Raw genomic sequence first — 25,160 nt, 5'->3', positions numbered from 1 at the left:
TTCTTGAATAACAGGTTATTGAAGAGATGTAATATAATGGAGGATCTCGTTAGGATGCTGATTAAACTATAAAAAGACTTCTTGGTCAATCAGGGAAGATTGAGTATGTATTGTGTATTAGACAATCATAGGGAATTTTTGGTAATTTTTTAGATGTAATAACGCATTGCGGTTTTTTAAAAAAGTCCTTTTATTTCTGGGTGAAATTATCTAAGAGAATTAAAAGTACATAGCCAAGTATTGATAGGGATTGAAGCTGAGTACAAGCATGGAAGTGTGTTATAGTCTCTATTTTTGTGGATGTTTGGTTATTTTCATGATAAAGAAGATGAAATAAAGGGAGGGTAATCAGAAGTGAAGAAAATATTGTAAATGTCGTCTGAGTACCTGAGGGTCCTGATCACCTCTGATAAACATGGGCTATCACAGAGCTCCTCCCATCTTGTATTTAAATAATTCCATATTTCATCTTGAAGATAGAGCTGCTTATTCCTTCCAGTTAAATTTGGCATTTGAGTTTCAGTCCTTTGATGAGGCAATGGTCGTTGATGATCACCCAAGATCAGTTTTCAAACGATACAGTTCTTCAATCTGATGAGCATTTTAAAACTAAAAAGAAGACAAGCTTCATCCCTAAAGTCCTTGAATGCCAACGGAAAAAGCCCTGCTCTCCAGGAGCAGTGGTGAGTTTCATTCTCTCCCCTCCAATTCTCTTATCACTGAATGTGAACCTCCCAGGTAAGAAAACATCGCTAGCTGACTCAATAGCTGACAAGTCTACGCTCAAAGCACTTGGCATGCCATGATGCTGGAAGGAGTGGATGCCAGCCAGCATACCCTTCATCACCTGCAAAACTCTTCCCTGCTTTATTTTACCAACTTTTTTATTTTTAAAGATTTTATTTATTTATTTGAGAGAGAGAAAATGAGAGATAGAGAGCACGAGAGGGAAGAGGGTCAGAGGGAGAAGCAGACTCCTCGCTGAGCAGGGAGTCCGATGCGGGACTCGATCCCGGGACTCCAGGATCATGACCTGAGCCGAAGGCAGTCGCTTAACCAACTGAGCCACCCAGGCACCCTATTTTACCAACTTTTATATGTCCTCCCAAACTCACTCACCTAAGAGTATCTGTTCAAGGATAATGGAAATGCATTTCCATACAAGAGAAGCACAATCATTTTATTACAAATATGAAAGCAACTCCGATGTTGCTCCTGGAGGAGCCCTGGCCTCCCTGCAGCTTCCTCACCTCCGCCTTATGCTCACCTCCACTGTGGTTCCTTTCTCCCTTGTATTTTTAGTATTTCTTTAATCGCGTGCATTTTCAGACATATCCAAAAATAGAAAGAAATGGGGCCCCCCAGGCACCCCTTTACCCACCTTTAGCAATTACGAACACTTTTCAAATCTCATTTCATCCATTTCTCTCTGACCTAGTTTGTTTCTCCTCCCCCCCCCCCGCCCCCGGAACATTTTAAAACAAATCCCAGACACCCATCAGTTCACCAGTCTTACACCCACTTCTGCATTTATCACCCTGTAGTGGAATTTGTTTGCAATGGCATTTTCCCATTGGTCTGCAAGAATGGGGTGTCCTTTATGGCTTTAGCAACCAGCACGCAAACTGACCCATGGTAGGTGGTCAGGAAACACTTGGAATTCAAATGTGTGAGTAAGGGCAGCTGCTTTATTGCCATAGACTTAAGAACATAGGTCTTGGGGCACCTGGGTGGCTCAATGGGTTAAGCGTCTGCCTTTGGCTCAGGTCATGCTCCTGGGGTCCTGGGATCGAGCCCCATGTTGGGCTCCCTGCTCAGCAGGGAGCCTGCTTCTCCCTCTCCTGCTCCCCCTGCTTGTGCTGTCAAATAAATGAATAAAATCTTAAAAAGAAAAAAAAAAAAAGAACATAGGTCTTAACTCACAGAATGCACAATGCCTCAGTCATCAAAAACATGCTCAGCCCAAGACTCATTATTTAGGACCAAGCACCTGCAGCGTTAGGACGGTGGCCACGTGCAGTGCCTGGACTTGAATCCCAGCTCTGCCTCCACTTGCGGTGTCGCTGGTATGACGGACTGTATGTTCCAGAGCCGGTGGCAGTTTCTCCTGTCCCACAGTGTTCTTCCCATTTCCCCATCTGGAGGTGGAGTTTATATTCCCTCCTCTTGAAGCCGAGTGGGCTTGTGGCCACAGTGGAAGTGCTGTTACGTGGTAGCCCGGGCGAGGTCACAAAAGGCAGGGTGGTTTCCACCTTGCTGCCTGGGGCCCTCATGCTGGAGCCCCCAGGCCCCTGGTAAGGTCCTGAGACTCGATGAGCACAGACTCCCAGCCAGCCCCCGCCCGCTTCAGCTCCTGGTTCCATTCCCGCCTATTCTAACTGCAGTTATGGTCGGACCATAACTGCCCGAGTGACCCCAAGCCAGAATTGCACAGCCACGCCCCTCCCGAATCCCTGACCCACTATGACCGTGAAAGATGATGATTGTTGTTTTAAACCGTCAACTATTGGGGTGATCTGTTCTGCAGCAAGAGAAAACCAAACTACTGGCTCTCTGTGCCTCAGTTTACACATCTTTAAAATGTTTCCTACACATTAGGCTATTGGGGGTATTAAAGAGGTAAGAACATCACTGGCACATGACAGCACTGAATAAATGCTGGCAATCATCACTTGGGAAACACACATAGTTTAGAAATCTTGCCCAACCTAATAAAGATAATATTTGCAAGATCTCATTTGCCACGCATGTTGATACCTTGAATAAGGGTTGTAATTACATAAATAAAAAATCAACTTCAAAGTTGCTAGGAGTTCTTTCAATAATTAGAGAGAAAACAGAATTTTTTAAAAATGCTTTGACTTCGCTTCTACTTCCCTGTCTGGTAAAACATGCTTCAGAAAGCAGACACAAGCATGAGGAAATTGAGTGGAAGAGAAAGTTTCTCACAAATCGGATCTTTGAAGAAAACCTGAGTATAATTAAACAATGAATTTATTTTTCACGAAAACATGGGATTTTATACTCATTTAGGGAGTCTTACGGGGCTCAGATGTGTCTGAGAATGACACTGTGTGCTAAAATAAAAGGAAGACATTTTTGGAGCTCACCAAAGGATGGCATGAGTATCATTTGTGAAAAATGTTTCAAAACAAATCCATATGCATAAAAAAAGGCATCTGAAATGACAGGATAATAAAATAAAATGTGAATTTGTCTTCTTATATATCTTAATGCACAGGATCCATGATTTTTAACTTAGCATCCATTCTTAACACTTCAGTTAGAGAGGATTTACAGCATGAGAAAAAGGGGAGGGGGAAGGGGGGGCAGGAGAAAGTGCACGTCCCTATCTGGTGTCACGTACTCATTTAATAATCTCTCATCACCAATGCTGCACATCACTGCTTCTCGAAAATTACAGTCACAGCTATTTATTTACTGTACCATTAAGTAATACAACTCATCCCTAAGTATTTTCTACACTAGGAGTTGGGACACTTAAGGTGCCTTTTCAGGGGTTTTAGGTCAAGAGGGGGAAGCTTCAGGAAGGTATTTGCTGGGACATGAGCCCTCCCCATTAGAAGGGTAAGTCTGACTTTTCCACTGAAAAGCGGCCTGTCACTCATTACAGTGCCAACGTGGGAATCCCAACTCAGAATTCTTAACAGCTATTATCAGGGACAGTATCAACTGGAAGACGTTTTATATTCTGGGTGGAGATACAATATGGGCCATGAAAGAAAGGACTGAATTAAAACAAAAGAATCCTTCCTTTAAGTAACATGGAAAACATTTTTTAAAAAATCCACTCTAGGGGACGCCTGGGTGGCTCAGGCGTTAGGCGTCCGCCTTCGGCTCGGGTCATGGTCCCAGGGTCCTGGGATCGAGCCCCGCGTCGGGCTCCCTGCTCGGCGGGAAGCCTGCTTCTCCCTCTCCCACTCCCCCTGCTTGTGCTCCCTCTCTCGCTGTGTCTCTCTCTGTCAAATAAATAAATAAAATCTTAAAAAAATAAAATAAAAAATCCACTCTAGGAGTCATGCTCCATAAAACCTTTTAAAGAATTCAAGGATAAGGAACCTACGACTTTATGAGGAAAACTGAGTTGAAATTGCAAATTTAACTTTTAGGGCCGTAAAATACAAAATTAGGCAAATTAAGAATTTTTTCTCCCCTAAACATTATCACCCACCTCCTCCTCACACTTGACACTCAATAATCTCATCTCTGATTATCGAGTGCTTACCTTCATGATACAGGAGGTCAAACTTCAGTGTATCCCTCCCCCAAATTTATAATGCTTTATTAAAAATGTATCCCTGAGTGGTGTGTGAGACTGGCAGAGCAATAGAGAGCACCAGACGGCATGCAGTAAAAAACAGAAGGTAAGAGACTTCCATGCGGACAATGATGGTGGCTGATGGCCCGGAGGCAGGAAGGGAAAGGCTGTGAGGTTCCCCCCAACACCTGTAACCTGACTTCGTCAACAGCTCCTGCAACACGGTGACAGTTTTGATTTTTTGGACCCAGGGAAGATGATGATTTCATGTATTTTTGAATTAAAATTTTCCAATTTAAAAATAAGAAAACAGAATATATTCACAGTAGAATTCATGATATGGGAGAAGTCCCGGTTGGGAAACGGTTATTCTATTGCCAACTCTGAGGATGATCGAGGGAAAAGCACAGAGCTGTTTATTTGGTGTAGAGTAGCAGAGTTACACAGACCACAGGGACGTCAATGCTAATAATTTTAAGGTGCATGCCGGTGACTGATTCATTCTAACACCTACTTCGTGTTTGACGATGGCAGTGTGAACATCTGAGATCTTTATTACATAAGCCCTGCACCAGACCATCTTCATATTCAAAGGAACCTGTGAATTTTTCAAGCTGCAGATTATATCCCGTTAGTGGGTCATGAAGTCAGTTTGGTAGGTTACACTAGGGATGTCTTTTAACAAAACAGAAGAGGATATAAAATATATGAGCATACAGAATATAAGTATTTCATGATCTTGTTTCAGTTTTAGACATTTACACATATACACATGTATGTACTCATGTATGTACTCAACTATATAAACACTGACACATTCTGATAACACAGACCCTCCAGTAGATGCAGGCATATTCTTTTCAGCCTTCCCATTAAAAATAATAATAATAATAATAACAATACAGATGTCACTGGTTGAGCACTACTGTGGGTCAGCCACTGTTCCCAAGCTCTTCTCATGTATTAATTGTTATTATTCTCCTAATAAGGCTAGGAGATAGGGATTACCATCATCTACACCTTACAGACAAGAAGACAGAGATATGCAGAGGGTAGGTAACTTGAACAGCACGTCCCCAGCAAGCAGCAGAACTGGGATCTGATCCTGGACAATCTGTGGAGACAAGCTCCTGTGGTCTCTACCTGAAAAGCCGAGAATGAAGGGAACCCGTGTCCTCCTGAGACAGAGAGCCCGTTTCACTGTCCAAGTCTCCCCGAAGGCTAGCAGAGCAAGTTCTAGAACGCAGATCTCCCAATTTCCAATCCTATGCTCTCCCTAGACCTCATACAATAGTATTCTTAGTAAAAGCGACTTTGTGAAGCTGAAATCAAACAAGCTTAAAATAAATGAAAGATACATATAAGTGTCCTTGAAAGAGAATGTATTTATTTACATCATTATTTCCTTTTTACAACTCCTATGCTTTTAAATAATAAAATTTTCCATGAAATCCGATAAGCTTTAAATTAAGATATTTTAACAGAAGAAAATTATTACAATATGATTTTTATTTACATGAATTTCCAAGAGCTTTAAATAGTTCCTTTTGAAACGGCACGATATAACTGAAAGCTCTCATTTAGAACTTGCATCCTTTTCCAAAACTTTTAGTTTAAGAAATTAAGCTTATAATCACCTCCTTGTAGCTTGGATTCTTAGAGATGAAAATCTGTTAAACACACAAATACAAACCTGCTTCATAAATGATCCACGTTTTGGCTGCAAGCTGAACCTCTTTCCCATGTTTCGACACCAAGCAGAGATTTTTTTAGACACCTTAAATTGCTTTGATTAAAACTTTCTGGAAGTTTTCTGGATCAGTCACACAACTGCTTACGAGGTGGGATGTATGGATTCTGAGCACTCAATTCAATGTACGAGGACGGGCTGATCTCCGGTTCAGCCAACTCTGAAAGCGACGCACCGGGATTCAGAACTTCCCTGGGGCAGCTTAGGTGCACTTTCCTCCCCATAGCCAGTCCTGTTTGGGAGGCTCCCTTTTCCTCTGATACTGCACATGCGAATCACTTACTTTAAGAACCTACTGTTCATAAAACTACTTCCAACAATAACAATGGTCAGACATCTTTCCATGTCACACTGAGAGATTTCAAATATTTATTAGTGAAACTATAAGAGAGGATAGATTTTCCTAATATTTTAAGCATGAGTTCCTCTGAAGAGTTGGTGTAACAACCATTAAAAAATAGAAAAGATTAACTTTTACCATGATCAAAGCTACAGTTCACAATGAAAAACTTCTACAGCTCCGTCCACCTTCTCCGGAAGAACAGCCGAGGGCCAGTCTTGAACTTCATGCGGCAGCAATAGAGGTATCATCCACGAGCCGGCCCTGTGGCTTGAAAGAGGGGAAACAAGACGGGTTTATAAGACAGTAACAACAAGAGCTCTATTAATTGAAAAGATTTCAAAAATTCTTGGAACTGTTTCACAAAAATGGAATAAACGTGTTCAAGTATCAAAATCACATTTGTTTCTCTCCTTCTTTCTTCACTCCCACCTTCTTGCTTCACTTGAACCTGGGGCGGGGGGCAAGCTTCAGGGCCAAGGCGCTGCCCCTGTCCCCTCTGCCCGCAGACACTGACACTGCCAGTCGACCGCATACCTCCACTGGCTGAATCCGCCTCAGTCACTAATTCTCTCCACCCTGGGTCCTAGCAGCTACTGATCGCGCGCCGGGAGCATGTGAAAGGGAACCCATTTGCCATTCCTGCTTCACGGATAGTTTTATTTTCTCTCTTGCTCAGGGCCCTCCTGCATCCCACGCTTGAAGAAGGCCACAAACCTGAGCTGATAGACAAGTTCCTTGGGGATTCAAGGTCTCCCAATCTCCTGTTTGTAAGAAAAAGCAATTCACAATGAACTAGAATATCTAACAATGAACACTACAAGGATGGAAGCAGCAGATAAAAACAAAAATTTCCCTTTCCCTAAGGTCACTGAAAAAAAGTTAAAACATCATATCACAAGAGTAAAGGCTACGAATGAATAAAAGGTATCGTGACTGTACTTAGAGGTAAAACTTCTGACAGGTTAGCAATACCCCAGGGAGTCATCAAGGAACTGAAAAAATTAAACTCTTGCAAATAATCTTACTAAGCGGATGTACATTAGCAGACCTTTGTGGGAAAAGCATGAGATGGTATTCAGGACATGAAACAGAACAGTGTTACAACATCATCACCAAAAGCCACTGGCTGGGCTTGAAGCAGAATGGTTCCGGTGAGACTCCCTGAGACAGGGAAGGAGCACTCCTGCTTTCAGTTTTATTGCTGTACGCTTTATGCATGCATGCGTGCGAGTGTGTTTGCATGTACACACGTGTGTGCATGCGTGTGTACGTGTGTGCACATACATATACGTGTGTGTATGCATGCATACGTGTGTAAGTTAGGCCTCTGACATTCAAGCAGGAACGGAATGAATTAAAGAACAGGTGCTTGGTCTTTTGTACTTCACATAATCTTTAGTACTGATAGAGGGTGTTCAGTTTCAGAAACGGAATAATGGGGGCACCTGTGTGGCTCAGTTAGGCGTCTGCCTTCAGCTCAGGTCATGATCCCAGGGTCCTGAGACTGAGCCCCACATCTAGCTCCCTGCTCAGCGGGGAGTCTGCTTTTCCCTCTTCCTCTGCCCTTCTCCCTGCTTGTGCGCTCTCTCTAATAAATAAAATAAAATCTTAAAAAAAAAAAAATGAAAGAAAGAAACGGAGTAATGGCTCAACCTGGTTATATCCTTACCAAACACAGCTTTACAAACAGGGACAGAAGACAAGAACATCATGCAATTAGAAAACTGGAATCTACTTTTCAAAGGAAGAAAAATATTAATCCAGTCTTGAAGTAGAGCAGCGCTGTCCAAGAGAAACTTTCTGTGATGATGGAAAAGCTCTAGTCAGTTCTGTCCAACATGGGAGCCACCTGTCACACTGATTTACTGGGCACTTCAAGTGCGGCTAGTGCAACTAACCAATTCTTAAATTAAATTAAATTCTAATTAACTGTAATTTACATCTCGGTAGGGCTCACATGAGTAGTGGCTATCATACTGGAATAGCACAGCTCTGGAGTTTACTAAAGGTGTGAAGGGATGTGCAACTTGAGTCAGTAAGACTTCACTAAGTGGGAAAAGGGTAATCCTCAGTCACAGGTCAAACAACTGTCACTCTAAGACTTCCCAGCTGATAAAGGAGCCGGCTCTGAGGATCCCAGCCAACTTTTTTGGCAGCAGTCACGTTACTAGAAGGTAGTACCTGTATTTAGAAAAAAGAGCATGGCAGTTAGGAAAGGGCATGCTAGCTATGCTAAAACTTACAAATGTTTATTTTCCTGGAACCTTTCCTTATGGATTTAAGCACTACCCGGCAAAGGCTTACTGTGGAAGAACAGCAGAAGACTGAACTAGCACGAGCTGGGATTAGGTTGGGCGTACCGAGCCCTACAGGGAAAGGAATGAAAGAGATTCATCAGCGGATCCGAAATCCTGATTCCCCAAAATGATCAACTGTCACGTCTCAAACAGGCGGTGTCTGTAGAGCTCTGTCTATGCGGATACCTACTCCCATGCTAACTAAAGCTGTACTTCTGAATTTGGGAACAGCACGCTTCAGAAGGTCACCCATGCCGCCACTGCTCCCCACCTGGGTCTCAAGACTTTTCCCCTGCAGGGTGACCTCAGACACGACAGGAGGAACAGCAACAGACGTGGCTTGTGAATGTGAACAGGTGGAAATGTTTAAAAAGCCACTGCCGGGGCGCCTGGGTGGCTCAGTGGGTTAAGCGTCTGCCTTCGGCTCAGGTCATGACCCCAGGATCGAGCCCCAAGTGGGGCTCCCTGCTCAGTGGGAAGTCTGCTTCTCCCTCTGCCCCTTCTCCCACCCCCTGCTTGTGTGCATGCAGTCTCTCTCTAATAAAGAAATAAAATCTTTTAAAAAATTAAATTAACAATTAAAAATATTAAAAAATAAAAATAAACTGCTGTTGGGGCGGGGTAGAGGTTATGTGGGACATCTCTGTACTGTCCTCTCAATTTTACTATGAACTTAAAACTGCTCTAAAAAAAATTCAGTCTTGGGGCGCCTGGGTGGCTCAGATGGTTGGGCGTCTGCCTTCGGCTCGGGTCATGGTCCCGGGGTCCTGGGATCGAGTCCCGCATCGGGTTCCCTGCTCCTTGGGAGCCTGCTTCTCCCTCTGCTTCTCTCTCTCTCTCCCTCTCTCTCTGTCTCTCATGAATAAATAAATAAAATCTTAAAAAAAATTCAGTCTTTTCAAAAAGCCACTGTTTAAACACAGGAGATCTGTAAGTATGAGATTTTTCTTTTACAATTTACAAGTATGGTGCTTGGAAACGTTAATAAATTATTGTTTTGCAGATGGAAAGATAAAAGCTAGGAAGATTATAAAGGATACATCAACACACAGACTCATTTATCATTTACCCCATCCCAGATTGTGTAAAGAAGGGACAGTTCCTCCAAACTTGAATAAGAGACACACAAAACAGGCAAGAGGAAGCAATGTGACATGTCCTTCCAAAAGGGAGTATAAAGTTAAAACAGAAGACGGTGCACAGGATGCATATATATCCACGTATACCTGAGTTAGAGGAACCCACAACCAGCGGGAGGGAAGCCTTAATGTTAGGCAGCGAGAACAGCTTCAGCGGAGGGAAGCGCTGTGCTGAATGAACCTCCCGCACAGCCCGGTTCGCTCTCTCCCACACCGACCATGACCATCTGACACATTCCTTTACCCCAGGAACCTGGACACGGTCCCCGTGTATAACATCAAAACATTCAACCCGAGTACAGTTTCCGACACGGGATCATTTTCAGAAAAGGCCCCAGTCCAGTATTACACAGGGAATTAGGAACATTCAAGGTTCATGTTTAGAAAGCTGATCCATTTTGACTAAAAACTAGTTACAAACTAACTACAATGTAAAAACATACTTTACTAAGCCAAAGAATAAACACGTCAAAGGATCCTGCGAGGGTAAATCATTATCTACCTAAGGGAATGAAAACCTTTGAAATTAGATTCTGTGAAATAATAGCAACTTTACACAAATGAACAGCAATACTGCCAAACTCATATTGTAACAATGAAAGCTATCAGTCTCAAAATATTGTTCAGTGAAGCTTACATGAAAGAAATACCTCTGGTTTGTTTTCAAGACAGGAGACTCAAAAAGCAGACAATTTCTAAGCCTTACCTTTACAAAAATACTGGTAGGTATAAAACGCCTGAGCAGTTGATTTGTGAAGTGAGGAAATCTAAGCAGGTTGACGTTGAGAGACGGCAGTTGCTGGTAGCCAGCCATCAGAGGGTAGAAATTATATAACATTTCCTGTTCGGTGCCAGGGAGGATCCGTAATCGAATCTATAGCATAACAAGTTGTAGAGAAAGACAATCAAAGGTACATGCTTACAGCATCTTCACGGTGTCACCCCTTAATTATTCACAAGTGACTGGATACCCAAATCTTTCTGGTGAAATGTTCTCTCTCTCCTAATTCCACCTTCCAGATTCTAAAATACAGGGCTGAATTAGTGTGACATGAGGACTACACAGATAATAAATGCATTAAAAAAATGTGCGTGATTTCTACCAAGATCCAAACGGCAACTTGCACCAGCTTAAAAAGGGGAAGACGACATGGATCAAGATTTTCTGTGTCTGAGACCAGGTAGATTTTTTACAGTCACAGTATGTTATGAGATAACTGGTAGAAAGGTATCTTTGTATACATTACGTCAACGTAAGACAAACTAGTTGTTTCCGGTGTTTTCTTTTAGGGCATCTTTGTGGTGAGGTAAATGATGTCAGGGGAAAAAAAGATGTTTGGTATCATATATTTTTATAAATCAATATGTGAAAAAGATCAGGACACTCTAGAAAAGCTTCCTCATTTGCAAATGAGTACATATAGTATGTACATGTCATGTACCAATACGTAATAGCTAATATGATGTATTCTATGTTATCAACTTAAATATGAATGCACTTATAGTATGTTTCATATATAATTCTATTTTATGTTTAACAACAAACATAGCATTCACATTATGTACAGCACAGATGGCTAGTCAGGGTAGACACTTCTGAGTATTAGGACACATTTGTTCTTCTAGTTATGTCCTCGTTGATGCAAAGTATTTACTGACTATTGAGGGGTGTCTGTTATCCACTTTGACAGCAGAAGACAGAATTCTCACTGAAATACGGTTTTGCCTGGAAGTGTATGTTCCATTCAAAAACGTGATGAACTTTTCCACCTCTGATTTGAATGAGTGAATCAAAACACCTGAACGATTTTTTATTTTAAATATAAAATCGTGTCTAAATGTGCCAAAGATGAGTAAGTTCTGTGCAAGATCAAAAATCTCTAAAAAGTTTCACTGATAGTTCAGAAGAGAAATCAGGCTTTTTTTTTTTTCTAAGTAGGCTCCACACCCAACATGGGGCTTGAACTCATGACCCCAAGATCAAGAGTTGCATGCTCTTCTGACTGAGCCAGCCATGCCCCCCAGAGAATCAAGCTTTTAATATGGGTAATAAGGCCTCTAGGCCTCCAATTAAAAGACACAAGTACACGCACTCGCACACACACACACACACACACACTCAGTAGTAATAAAAGGGAAATCTAAAATTTTCAGGAATCCGGGGCACCTGGGTGGCTCAGTCGGTTAAGCGGCTGCCTTCGGCTCAGGTCATAATCCCAGGGTCCTGGGATCGAGCCCCGCATCGGGCTCCCTGTTCCATGGGGAACCTGCTTCTCCCTCTCCCTCTGCCTGCCTCTCTGCCTACTTGCTCTCTCTCTGTATCTCTCTGCCAAATAAATAAATAAAATCTTTAAAAAAAAATTTTTTTTAAATAAAAATAAATAAATAAATAATAAAATTTTCAGGAATCCTATTACAGTCCAAGGATTTGTGAATTCTTGTTTTATAAAAAGAAGGAACTTACATGTATGATCTCAACGTGAAAAGGGTTACCCACTTAATCCACCTCTTTATGAATTATAGTTAATCTTTAAAAGTGGCTAAAAGTGCTCGCTTCGGCAGCACATATACTAAAAGTGGCTAAAAATTTCCTATCAAAATAACAGGGACCACAATCAGCCTTCTCAGTTCGTTTGTAAAAGCTAAATATATAGCTCTCCATTTCTGGGCCACACTTCTCTATCTACGTAAGCAACCCAATGAGATATGACCTATACCTGTTTGAGACCCGAGAACATGAAGGCATCACTGGGCTCCACAGAAATCTCTACATCTTGAACTAAGCTGGTCTTGTTCTGTAGGTGATATCTGACAGGTAAGGATTCTCTGACACGCCCAAATGATGGCAGATCTGCAGAGAAAGAGGACACATTTCTTTTGGTTAAAAAAAAAATAGTTCACCATTTATGAGTTCTTTTTGTAAATGAAATTCATTCCGTAGACATAGGATTATTTAAATTAGTGATAATACCGTGCTCTCGCTAAATAAGAAAATTCTTTGATTGGACAACAGCCCATGGGACTATGATAAAACAGGCCCAAAAGAATCGAGTCTCCTTGTAAAGCTGATTGACCTAGAAAGAGTCGTGGCTATCAGGAGGTGAATTATATTTTAGGAATAATTTTTCAAGTCTATAAAACATTTCTCTAAATATCCATCACGGTTCAAGAAGGAATGATAGGCATCACGTGCCTCCTGATGGGAGCACACACCATTAGCCATGAAGTATTCTTGCCAAAAACTTGAACCTGAATCTGATCAAGACTATAGATCTCACCACCAACTCCCAGGGACCCTCAAAACTGATTACAATGCAGTCGGCAAAATCCAGACTATGGGAAGCTCTACAGGACACCGGACTCCATTTCTTTAACAAATGAACAGCAAGGAAGAGGGGCAGGCAGTGGTGGTGAAGGACATGATGGAGTAGAGGGCGGGGGGGTCTTCTTGAGCATAGATTTCAAAAGTACGAGACATCCATCAGCTGCAATGCGAGACCTTAAAACAATCTAAAGAACCTTCACAGAGTCGACCAGGGAAATTGCGACACTGGAATTTGATAATATTAAGAAATTATTCCTAATTTTCAAAGATTTTATTTATTTATGTATTTAGTTATTTGAGAGAGAGAGAGAAACAGTCTGAGAGCGGAGAGGGTCAGTGATGATAACAGAATTGTGATTATGTTTCGAAAAATAACCGCTAACATTAAAGATGCAGACAAAAATATTTATAGATGAAATAATAGCTGGGATCTGCTTTAAAATAAGGGGAGCAGGAGGCGTATGTAGAGGTATGGATGAAACAGGACTGATCAGAATCTACTTCTGTAAATGCCGGGCATTTTTTTATAATAGAATTTTTTAAACCTTAGAAGCTAAAACAGGTATTCTTCCTGGATTCTTTTCCTCGAGTACAATCTGATGCCGTTACCTGCGTTCACGTGGAGAGGAATGTTTTCTACGATCACATGTGGCAGAGTGACGGCAGTACTGATGACAGGAACATTCCCCATGGCTGAGGTCCTGCGGCAGAAAAGGGCAGCTTTCAAACCCAGGCTTCCCGCGAAAAGTTAAAAACAGGAAACGTGTATACGCACCAACGTGTTCCAAAGGAAACAGAAATTACTTCTACATTTTCTAGAACTTTACTAATGGAAGTTGTTTCGTGAAAAGCTTTCGGAATCCTGTTTGTGGCTGGAACGTTTCCAATCCACAAATGCCCCAACCCACGGCTGCTGCTTGGCCCCAGTGCCGTAGGGTAAATCGAGCACGCCAGGGGGCACACCACCGAACACAGTGTTTGGTAGCAAAACGCTCTCAGTGTGGGTGGCCGCCCAGTGACCGACACTGTGACAGAGACCTCCTTCTCACCCTGCAGCCGGCTCACAGCTGAGCAGGGACCACTTGCAAGCGGACTACTACAACAATTCTAGAAGTACAGAGTAGAAACCGAGGAACTAAAAATACGTTAAAATCAATAAACAGGGTGCCATTCCAGCACTACCGAGAAAAAGTGAGTACCATTAGGAAAGTGTCAAGTATCTTTCCCTCTGTTACAGTTAGAATGGGAACTACAGGGCCAGCTGGGTGCTATCTGACCAAGGAGAGCCCTTGGGGAGAGTTATGTATCTAGAGGCAGAATAGCCAACACTCTGTGCCAATTATTATACAGCAGAAGCGACAGGAAAAACCATCTAACCCTTCATCATTAAGAAATACGTCTTTATGGTACTACAGTAGCATGATGGGATAATTAAACAGTGTCTTCACAATACCATTTTAATTCCTAGAAACATAAATTAAACTAAACTTCAATGTTTAGTAAATTCAGAAGTGGGGAAAAGAAAGTTAGTTTTTTAAAAACAAAATTACATTATTTTTCTGTTCTCATTTTTAATATATCTTATCCACTGTTTTAAAATTTATGAAAAAAAACTGAGTCATGCTAAGAAAGTAACACATAAAATATCACATATCTACCTCCCAGCCTCAGAAAACATAACAATATAGCTGAATCTTCCCATGTACCCCTTCCTGCTTGCACTCCGCAGAAGCAACTACTATCCTGAATTTGGTATCTATCATTGCTATGTGTTTCTTTACACTTTTCCAAATTATGTATGTGGCCCTAAGAAGTACACAGTGTTTCACATGTTTCCCAATATTATATACATGCAATTTGTTCATATTCTGAATATCTGCAGTTGCTTTGTTCACTTACTATTAAGTTACCAGGTGTAGCTCTGGTTAATTCATTTTCACTGATAACACAACATCCCATTGTATGACTATGCCACAATTTATCCATTTTCCTGTTGATGGATATTTAGTTTCTAACTGCTGACTACGATAATCAGAGGTGCTACGAACATTCTTACACATACCCTTGGTGTGCACGTTTAAGACTTTTCTATGACTATGGGGTATAGACATCTTCAATTTTACCTGGTCCTGCCAGACTTCCAAAGGAACTTTTGACAAACCATGCATTGTTAAACCTTTTTATTTTTCCAAATTAGTGGGAGCACATCGGAATCTCAGATTCCTAGTGCGTCAAGCTTCTCTCCCTATGTTTACTAGCCATTGGCTTCTTCTCTTTCCCTTACACCGCATACTCGAGATTTTGCTCAACTTTCTGTTAGGAGACTTGTTTTTCTTATGATTTGTAGAAGGTCTTGATATGAACTCTAATACTTTGTCAGTTTTACATGTTGTAAATAGCTTTTCCCAATTTGTATTTTGTCTTTTCACTTTCTACATGGCATTTTTAAATGAACTAAGAAACTTAATTGTAACAAATCAAATTCACCAATTTTAGTGGCTTATACATTTATGTCTTGTTTAAAGGAACTCTCCCTATTCCAGAGTCTTAAACAATTCTCTTATTTTTTACTAAAAGTAATAAAGTTTTGCTTTTCACAATTAGAACTTGAGGATACCTGGAATTGATTTTTATAAACATTGTAGAGATCCAATTTTTTCCCAAATGGACACCCAACTGTTCACCACCAATTGTGGAACAGTTCATCCTTTCCCCACTGATCTGTAATGTTCCCTCTCTAAAATATAATTTCCATATGTGTGGATCTGTGGATCTATTTCTAGACTCTCTCTTCTCTTCCACTGGCTTATTTACAAACCCCCAAGCCAATATCACAGCAGTGACTACTGTAGCTTCACAGTAAGTCTGCGAATTTAGAAGAGCAAGTACCCTTGCCTAGTTTTTCTTCTGGCCTATCTTGACTATTTCTGAGGTTTTGCCTTTCCAGAGAAACTTCATGATCAAGAGTGTCAGGTTCTACAAAAACAAACCAAAGTAAGCTACTGGGATTTTGAAGGAAACGGCACTGATTCTATAGAACAGACAATATTAGACCTATCCAAATCCTACCCGAGACCATTCTGTATATTTCCCCATTTATTTAAGAATTTCCTTTAATGTTTTAAAGTTCTATAATTTTCTCCATAATGGTAACACATGTTTTCTATCTGATATACTCTCACTTACCTTATAATTATTGTTGTCATCTAAATGGTACCTATTTTAAAAGTACATTGCTGGAGGTTTATTACTGATATAGAAAGCCAACTGGATTTTGTATATTGAATGTTATATCCAGCAACCTTGCTGGAACTCTTATAATGCAAATAATTTGTTGATTCACTTGGGTTTTCTATGTAAACAATCCTATTGACTGCAAGTAAGAGAAGTTTCTCCTAATGTTTTTAATGGTCCTGTTGTAAGAATTCATTTGGCTAAAATTTCATCAGGATATTAAGGTCACAAATTGTGACAAATACAAATGAAAGTTTAATGATCCTTTTTAATCTTTGCGTTTTTGACAAATGGTTAGTGATAGCACGTGACTTCTAGTCTTCACCCTAGGACTGAAAGAAGCTTTCAAATATGAAATGACAATGACAAATAATAAAGGCATGAGAATAGCACAGACAAGGAAAAAGAGACAGGGCTGATATAACTTACCTCTTCCAGGAGATAATATAATGCCCAGTTGCTACTCCACCTTCAACATTTCCAACAGATGGGCACCGAAGACAAAAGCATTCACTAGCACTCTCTCCAGTCTGTAAAACAACTACAAGAAATAGTTTTTATAATCCTTATGCAAGGATTTTCCCTATGAAAGGAGAGTTTCACCTCCGGTAATGGAACAAAAACAGAATACTTTATCAGTTATACATTATTTATAGAGACTTAAAAACTAAGGCTCAGAGATGTTAAATGACTTTTTCAAGGTCACAAAGTCCCTGTCCAGGTTTTCTTTCTAATATATCAATATTCCGTTATAATAAAAAGAGGCGAAGCAGCTGTAGGTCTGTGACAAGTTCCTATGGGAACTAATGAAAAGGAAAAGTCTGGAGTCAGGATAATACCATTTGGTGATTATTTTTCTTTCTCCATATTACTTCGTGTCTCCAAAGAAAACATTTCACAGTAGGGAAAAAGAAATTTTTAGTTGACCCTTAAGGTACTCAAAATGTCATTCCAGCCAACTCGGGCTTTTCTGACAAACGCACATAACTGACACCATCAAATGGAAACACCTTATACGGTGCCTCGTTATTGTCTAATTTGGTTATTTACCTCTTACACAAGGATGCTGTCCTCTTGCCAAATTTAGTCTAAATTCCTGATGACAAGACAAAAGCTCAACTGACCCGAGGTCTCCCTGCCTGTCAGCCCTTCGCAGCCTGGGGGGCCCCTCCTTTAATGCAAGCCAGCAACAGGGCCCATGGAGGACCGATGTTAGCACATCTGTGAGTGAAACTTTCAAACGATAATAACAAAGTCTTTAAATATTAACTAATTGTTTTTATGGTTCTCCAACGAAGAAGGCTGTGAGAAATTAATAGTTAGGTTGTGGGGAGAAACTGGAAGTCAAAGGGAAAAAAGCTGGGCCAATTTCTACGTTAAGGCCTAGGAAATGATACTGTAGCCCGCTAAACAGAACACACATTAATTCAAACCTCTTAAGATACCTTTTTTCTCAGAACCTGGGACATTCATATTGCCTCCCCCCTGCCCCACCTTGCTCCAGCAAGTCCTCCTTAATTCTAGGAAGTTAACCAAAATGATACAACCTTGATTAACAATTAACATTAGGGTCAACCTTATGACCTAGTAAAGTTGTTATTTTTAGTGTGTCAAACATAAATTTTCTAATGCATGCGTTCTGGTGTTCTTAGAGGTGGGGGACAGAATAATGCCATGCCACCCCCTTCCCCAAAGATAACCACATCATAGTTCCCAGAATGTTACCTAACCTGGCAGAAAGGACTTTACGGATGTGATTAAGATAAGGATCTTAAAATGGGAAGATTATACTGGATTATCCAGTTGGGTCCAATGTAACCATGAGGGCTATGAGGGAAAGAGGGAGGCAGGAGGGAGCCTGAGAGAAAGGGGACAATGGAAGCAGAGGCGAGAAAAGAAACATGGGAAGATGCCACGCTGCTGGTTTTGAAGCTGGAGGAGGGAGCCGGGAGCCAAGGAATCCAACTGGCCTCTGCAAGCTGAAAAGGGCAAAGGCGAGGATTTTCCCTAGAGCCCAGAAGGAATGCAGCCCTGCCAACACCGTGACGTTAGGACCTTTGACCTCTAGAACCTTCAGATAAATCTGTGTTGTTTTAAGCCACCAACTTGGTAATTTGTTACAGCAGCAACAGAAAACTAGTAATGGGAAATTCAAGGTGGACGTTATTCATTAATTATCACTTATTATCATAATTATCACTAATTATAATTCATTAATTATTCATTAATTATCACTTATTAAATGCCAAGTACTACGAGGCTGGCAATACGGAGAGGATGATGTCATGGCTCCAGCTCTTCAAGAGCACACAGCGTAGTGCAGGCGCCATAAGTGTAAATAAATAATTACGATAGAATGGTTACGTGTTATCACACGTACAAGATACTCGGGGAGTAAAGAAGGAAGATGACCCAGCCCTGTTTGGGAAGATCAAAAAGTCAAAGCTTACAGGAGTCCTGAAGAGCACACAAGAGTTCGACAGGTTGAAAGAAAAAGGAAAGGGTTGTGGGCCAAGGTACTAACGTGTTCAAAACCAGAGGGAGGCGATGTTTGCTGACTGTAAAGTTTGGCTTGCTCGAAGTCTGGGAAAGAGGAAGGGGCAGAAGAGAGGCTCGTGCAGAAGAAGCTAGAAAGGGAAGCTGCGCTGGCAAAGATCTGGAATGTCATGAAGCTTTTTAAGTGGGAATGACACGCTCAGAATAGTTTCTTGAGAAATCAAACTCTGGCAGCAATAGGAAAGGCAGAGCAGGGAGAGAATGGCAAAGAAGAAACCAGCTACGGAGGTATTCCTGAAGGCCAGAGGAGAGACGGGGCCAGTCTCTGGAAGGCAGACACACGAAGAAGGCAGAACGTGGTGCCGGGCTGGATGAGCACGCACAGAGGGCGTCTAGTTTGTCTCCGTGGGCCCTGGCTGGAACCAAGCACGCACGGATTCCTTTGGCCGGACTGTGGGATGCAGGCGGCCTAAGGCTGTGTGGCAGGTGGAGACTTGGTAGAAAAGGTAAAGGGAGCCACAGTCAGGATCCTGGAAATGACCAACACTGAAGGGGCCAGGAAAGGAGTCAGCAAAGAATGGACAAATAACTAGCTTGTGTTGAGCTGTTAGGAGACGAGCACTGGGCTGAGATTTTCATGTAGATTATCTCATCCAGACTATGACCTCCTTTAACTCTGAGAAATGATAAAACCCACTGAACAGTCCAACACAACAAAAGAGCAAGCAGGAGGGCTGAGAACGCACTCCAGGTCAGCGTGACTCTAAATCTCGCGATCGCTCCCAAGTCGGCACAGGGAGGACGGAAAGAAGGGGACACGGAAACCAAGGAGAACCAGCGGCAACGACTTCCAGAACCGGGAGAAAACCAAGTTCCCAAAGCCAGAAAAACAAAACTGGCGAAGGCATTCCGAAAGCAAAAATGGGTTACTATTATTATTACTTCACAGACTGTGGGACCTGTCTGTAGCATTTAAACAGAGAGGTTTAGGGCCACGTTTGATTTTACCTGTGTGTCCGTCCGCCCACCTGTTTCACCCACCCTCCTTTATGATGACTTTCCTAAAATGCACAGAAGTGACTACGAAGGCTGCTTGCCCTTTTGCTGTCTTGGGAACCTAGCAAGGCGCCATACGGGGAAATCGATAAATATCTGTGGATTATCTACTGAGAGATGTTAAAACTTATTTATAGGCCAGATACAAAAATTACACTGGAATTCTAAAACTACTCAGCTAATTTCAACCTGTACTGCAAATCAACTATATGATTTGTAACACTGAAGTCCAGTAGTAGATAAACAAATAGAGCAAATGACTCATTTATATTTGGTTTTAAGAATATATCATGATTTTTTTGCATATAATATTTACCCTTATAACATAGCTGAGCACAATTTTGCTTGGGTTAACATTCAAACTCATTTTTTTCTAACAGCTCAAGAAGCATACAAGCCCAAAGTATGATGTACCAGAAAAGTAATATCCTGGGTTTAAATCTCTTCTCTATACTGTTTTAGTTGATTTAGCAAACTTATTGTCTACTCTTTTATATTTCCCCCAAGTTTCTTCAGTAACCATCTTTTACAAGTTATACATAATAGTAAACAATTAAAAATTAATAAGAAAAAAGTAATCTATAAAAAAATCCAAATATGAAAAAATATTTTATTTTCAAGTACATTTTTCAAAGAGTAACTTCCTTACAGTAGCAAAAATCTTATCTTTTAAAATAAGGTATACTCAAGCAAATTGTAAATGATACTAATTCTACCTTAATTCTAAATTTATTCACTTTAGTGAGTATCAGTCTCAGTTACCCTCCCTTAGCAAAAAGCTAACTCTTACACTGGTAACCTACACACACACACACACACACACACACACACACACACACACACACACACACACCTGTCTTCTAATTAAGTAGGATGATCCACATTCTCACCTTTGTCCACTTGGGACTCTAGCTGATCCACAGGAGTCATAGAAGGAGCAAGTTGGAGCTCACTGGACACAATAGTGAGGGCCCAAGGTGAGGCACTTAAAAGGTCCGTCATCAATAGAAAGGGGATGTCCGCATAGACCCTTTCCAGGTGTTCAAACTGTCACAAATGAAGACAAAAGGTCTGTCTAGAACTACAGTAATCCATTTTCCTTTCTCTGGTAATTTCTACAACTGAAATGATTTCCAAAATGCTTCACAAGAACATACCTTTGTAGAGACAAATTTAACCGCGACATCAAATGGAAAGACAGTTTCTATAGTTACAGTTTCATCCTGCAAGAAAATTTAAAGGGCACGTTCAATGGCTTTTCTAAACTTAAACATAGTTTTAAAAATAGAAGGTGTATAAAACACAATCTGTAACTGATAATAAATAATCCCAATTTATATATTAGGAAGGTAGGATCTTCCCCTCAGGTAATATTTGTAAAAACCTATGTAGAGAGACCAGACCACTATTTCTAATAAATTATCTTATGGTTTTATAACAGTTCACACGGCAAAGGGCTTTCTAGCACATTAATTATCTCAGGATCTAGTAAAATGAGCAAGGCAGGCACTGTCACCATTTTACAGAAGAGGAACCAGAGGTTAAGGAAGGTTAAATGACTGGCCTCAGCCCACAAAGCTAGTGGCGCCAAGTCTAGAATCTGAGTCTTCTTTCTGTCTAAGTTCTTTACCTGGACTCAACACAAGATGACTAATAATAATGATAGTAACAATAATAAAATATGACAGTGCTATAATCACTCTACAAGCATTACGTAATGTTCGTAATAACTCAAGGAAACAGACGCCATTATACTTGCCATTTTTTTTTTAAGGATTTAAGATTTTATTTATTTATTTGAGAGAGAGGAAAAGAGAGTTCGCACACATGTGCGAGGGCGTGCACACAGGCACGCGCACACGCGCAGTGGTTGGGGGGGACTGGGCAGAGGGAGAAGGAGAAGCAGACTCCCTGCTGAGCAGGGAGCCCGACATGGGGCTCGATCCCAGGCCCCTGAGATCATGACCTAAGCCAAAGGCAGCTACTTAACTGACTGAGCCACCCAGGCGTCCCTATACTCATCATTTTAAGATGAAGTGGTCACACATAGCTAGTAAGTGACAAAGGCAGATTTCACCCTTAAGCCTGTACTTTTAACCAACGTGCTACATCGCCTCCCTGAGTCTATTCACTAAACAATGTGGTTACTATGGCTTTGGAACCAAACCACCCATCCCATTGGTGAGAACCCTTTAAAAAAAAAAGTCATGTTGATTAAAAACTCAGGCTGTAAAAATGCCAGGTGGATGTGGGTTTTAATCCTTGAGGACACATACTTATAACCCTGAGGACTTTGGGCACAGTGAGGTGACCCTGGGGAGGGGACATGGTCTCTGAGTCTGTTTCACGATCCTCACAGGGCTGCTGACAATGAAGTGACACAATGCATATGCAGCACCAGTGGAATGCCTAAACCATGTTTATTATTATTATATGCTTCAAACATTTCCTCTCAATACCATCAAGCTAACTTTTTAAGAAAGTGTAGTAAGTAGGATATTGATGGTTGAAAACGGATGCAGGGGTTCCATGATCTAAAGCCCAGGGCCTCAATATTCCCCCACAGAAAAGATATATGGAAATGAAGAAGCAACTCAATGAGTAGCTTCGATGTGGCCTACTTTAAATTTCCACATGGCCTACGAAGCAGACACACATGCAGGTAAAAATGAGATTTAATCCAGTGAAGGGAAAAGAATTTACATTTGAATTTCCAAAATGTCTTACAAGTAACACTAGGACCTGTAAGACAGACATTCCATGAGAAAAGCGCCTCTTAGTAAAATAATTTTGAAAGCTAATCACCACAGCCTTTTGTGAAATTCTCAACACACATTAGCAAATTCAATGCAGTGCTAAGCCCTGAAGTCAAGGTATCTGTTTAACACCTTTTAACCGAACATATCTTACCAATTCATTCTTTTGTGGAACATCTATTTCTGTCCCTCAGAATGAGTGTCCCTTAAAAGCTTATCTTGGGAATGGACTGGCTGATAGAAAAATAAATAGCTTCTCTAAAAAACTAAAAGACAACCTCCTGATTAGGAAAAAATGTCTGCAAATGACATATCCAATAAAGGCTTAGTATGCAAAATATATAAAGTATTTATACAACCAAAAAAAAAAATCAAATAATCCAATTAAAAAAATGGGCAGATGACATTTTGTGTGGACAACAGTATGGAGGTTCCTCAAAAAATTAAAAACTGAATTACCGTGCGATCCAGTAATTCCACTACTGAGTATGTACCCCAAGAATATGACAACACAGATTCAAAAGGATATATGCATCCCTATGTTTATTGCAGCATTATTTACAACAGCCAAATTGTGGAAGCAAACCAAACGTCCATCAATAGATGAATGGATAAAAAAGGTGAGAGGCACACCTACACCCGCACGGTGGAATACTATTCAGCCATCAAAAAGCATGAAATCTTGCCATTTGCAATGACACGGATGGAGTGAGAGAGTGTGATGCTAAGTGAAATAAGTCAGTCAGAGAAAGACCAATACCATATGATTTCATTCGTGTGTGGAGTTTAAGAAACCAAACAAATGAAGAAAGGAAGAAACAAACCAAAAGACTCTTAACTATAGAGAACATACTGATGGTTAGCAGAAGGGAGGGCGGTGGGGGCATGACAGAAATAGGGGAAGGGGATTAAGAACAAGCGGCATGCATCTCAGTAATATCACGTCCTGAGAAGAGAGCACTGCACACCGCTGTAGTGTGATTCCGGGATCGTTACTACAGAGCAGACAATTATTTTAAAAAGGTATGTTCCAAGTCTACTAGAAGCTTCATTATCCGAAGGAGAAACGACATCCAAGGCTGAGGACTCTAAAGCTGCACAGAACAGTACTGTTCTTGTTTTAGAGACGAGGAAATGGAGGCCAGAAGTTTCCGTGGCTAGACTGAGCGCCAGGTTAGGAGGCCACGCTGAGATTGGCACTCTCACCTCCTCCTCCGCCCACCAGGATTCATTCCAGTGCATCGGGCTAGGTGAAGTCTTTGATATATTCAATGCCTTCCCTCCTTCCACTTGGGAAATACTCCTAACTCTCTTAGGATGGGGTTGCCTCCCACTGACTCACGAAACAGCCGATGGCCCAGACTCTGCGCTATAACCTTCCTACAAATGGCCAGACTGACTGGCCTTCTCCTCTGCTGGCTGAGGGCCCACTTCCGGAGAACAGGCCGAAACAACACAGGAAGACTAAGCAGACAGTAGATACCGAGACTGTCCATTACTAAACGAAGATACAAGCAATTCCAGACAATATGATTATATCTAAATAAAAACATGGCTCCCCCAAACCGCTGTAAATAGAGCAGAGACCAACAGAAAATACACCAACGAGGTGACAGCAGTGGCCTCCAAGTGGCGGACTATGACCATGCTGGCCTTATTTCTACCCTCTACCTGTACTTAGCAGCAACAATTTCCATGGTCCTTTCTAACAGAACAAAGATTTCATAAAGGGAGACCTCTCATCCTCCAAAATCTTCAGTGTATAACCAACTTACAGATTTTGTCTAATGTGTGATTTTATAAGGAAACACATAGGTTTAGAGTCTCAAACTTTTTGCAAAAGATCCCAAATTCCTTGACCATACAAAAAGCCATGGAGGCCAATTTTCTGAAGTGTGAGCAATGACAGCCAGAGTATATCATTTATAATAGTTATAAATGATTAAAAAAAAAACAAGAAATGTTTAATTAAAATTGGTAAATTAAAAAAAAATTGTTAATAGATTACAAGCACCTAAGCTGTTCATCTTGTTACAGGTAAACTAAGAAACACAAAATAGGGAATACTCCACACAGGAACCTTCCTGAAGTAGCTATGAAAAATTCTACCTTGGGGCGCCTGGGTGGCTCAGATGGTTAAGCGTCTGCCTTCGGCTCAGGTCATGATCCCAGGGTCCTGGGATCACGCCCCGCATCAGGCTCCTGGCTCAGCAAGGAGCCTACTTCTCCCTCTGCCTCTGCCTCTCTCCCTGCTCATGCTTTCTCTCTCTCTCTCTGTATCTCTGTGTCTCCAATGAATCAATAAAATCTTAAAAAAAAAAAGAAAAAGAAAAAAGAAAAATTCTACCTTGTGACACTTGCAAACAATTTCTTTGTCTTCAATAGTTGTATTGATGAGGTAAGAAACATACACAAGAAACATTCTTGAACCCACTGTTCCACAGCGAACGTATAACATTTTTTCCAGCTGTAACAAAATAAAAGT

The 25,160-nt window shown here is 41.1% G+C and overlaps 1 protein-coding gene across 2 annotated transcripts in view; it reads right to left on the bottom strand.

Annotated features, from left to right (window-relative positions):
* Positions 1–5,649: 5,649 nt before the first annotated feature.
* Positions 5,650–25,160, bottom strand: part of TRAPPC11 (trafficking protein particle complex subunit 11) — a 46,166-nt gene continuing 26,655 nt past the window's right edge. For both annotated transcript variants that reach the window (XM_025885914.2, XM_073902289.1), the window contains 8 exons: positions 25,023–25,142; positions 21,077–21,142; positions 20,810–20,966; positions 16,797–16,908; positions 13,743–13,834; positions 12,526–12,659; positions 10,515–10,682; positions 5,650–6,639 (listed from right to left, as the gene is read on the bottom strand). In XM_025885914.2, coding sequence (XP_025741699.2) covers positions 6,595–6,639; positions 10,515–10,682; positions 12,526–12,659; positions 13,743–13,834; positions 16,797–16,908; positions 20,810–20,966; positions 21,077–21,142; positions 25,023–25,142 — 894 coding nt within the window. In that variant the 3' untranslated portion in view covers positions 5,650–6,594. The remainder of the gene's footprint in view (positions 6,640–10,514; positions 10,683–12,525; positions 12,660–13,742; positions 13,835–16,796; positions 16,909–20,809; positions 20,967–21,076; positions 21,143–25,022; positions 25,143–25,160) is intronic.

The sequence above is a fragment of the Callorhinus ursinus genome, unplaced genomic scaffold (assembly GCF_003265705.2).
Source record: "Callorhinus ursinus isolate GAN/ISIS: 27379988/994484 unplaced genomic scaffold, GSC_fseal_2.0 scaffold17, whole genome shotgun sequence".
In the NCBI taxonomy this organism is placed as follows: Eukaryota; Metazoa; Chordata; class Mammalia; order Carnivora; family Otariidae; genus Callorhinus; species Callorhinus ursinus.
Note: the sequence above shows the minus strand (reverse complement) of the source record. Positions and strands in the feature narration are given on the sequence as shown.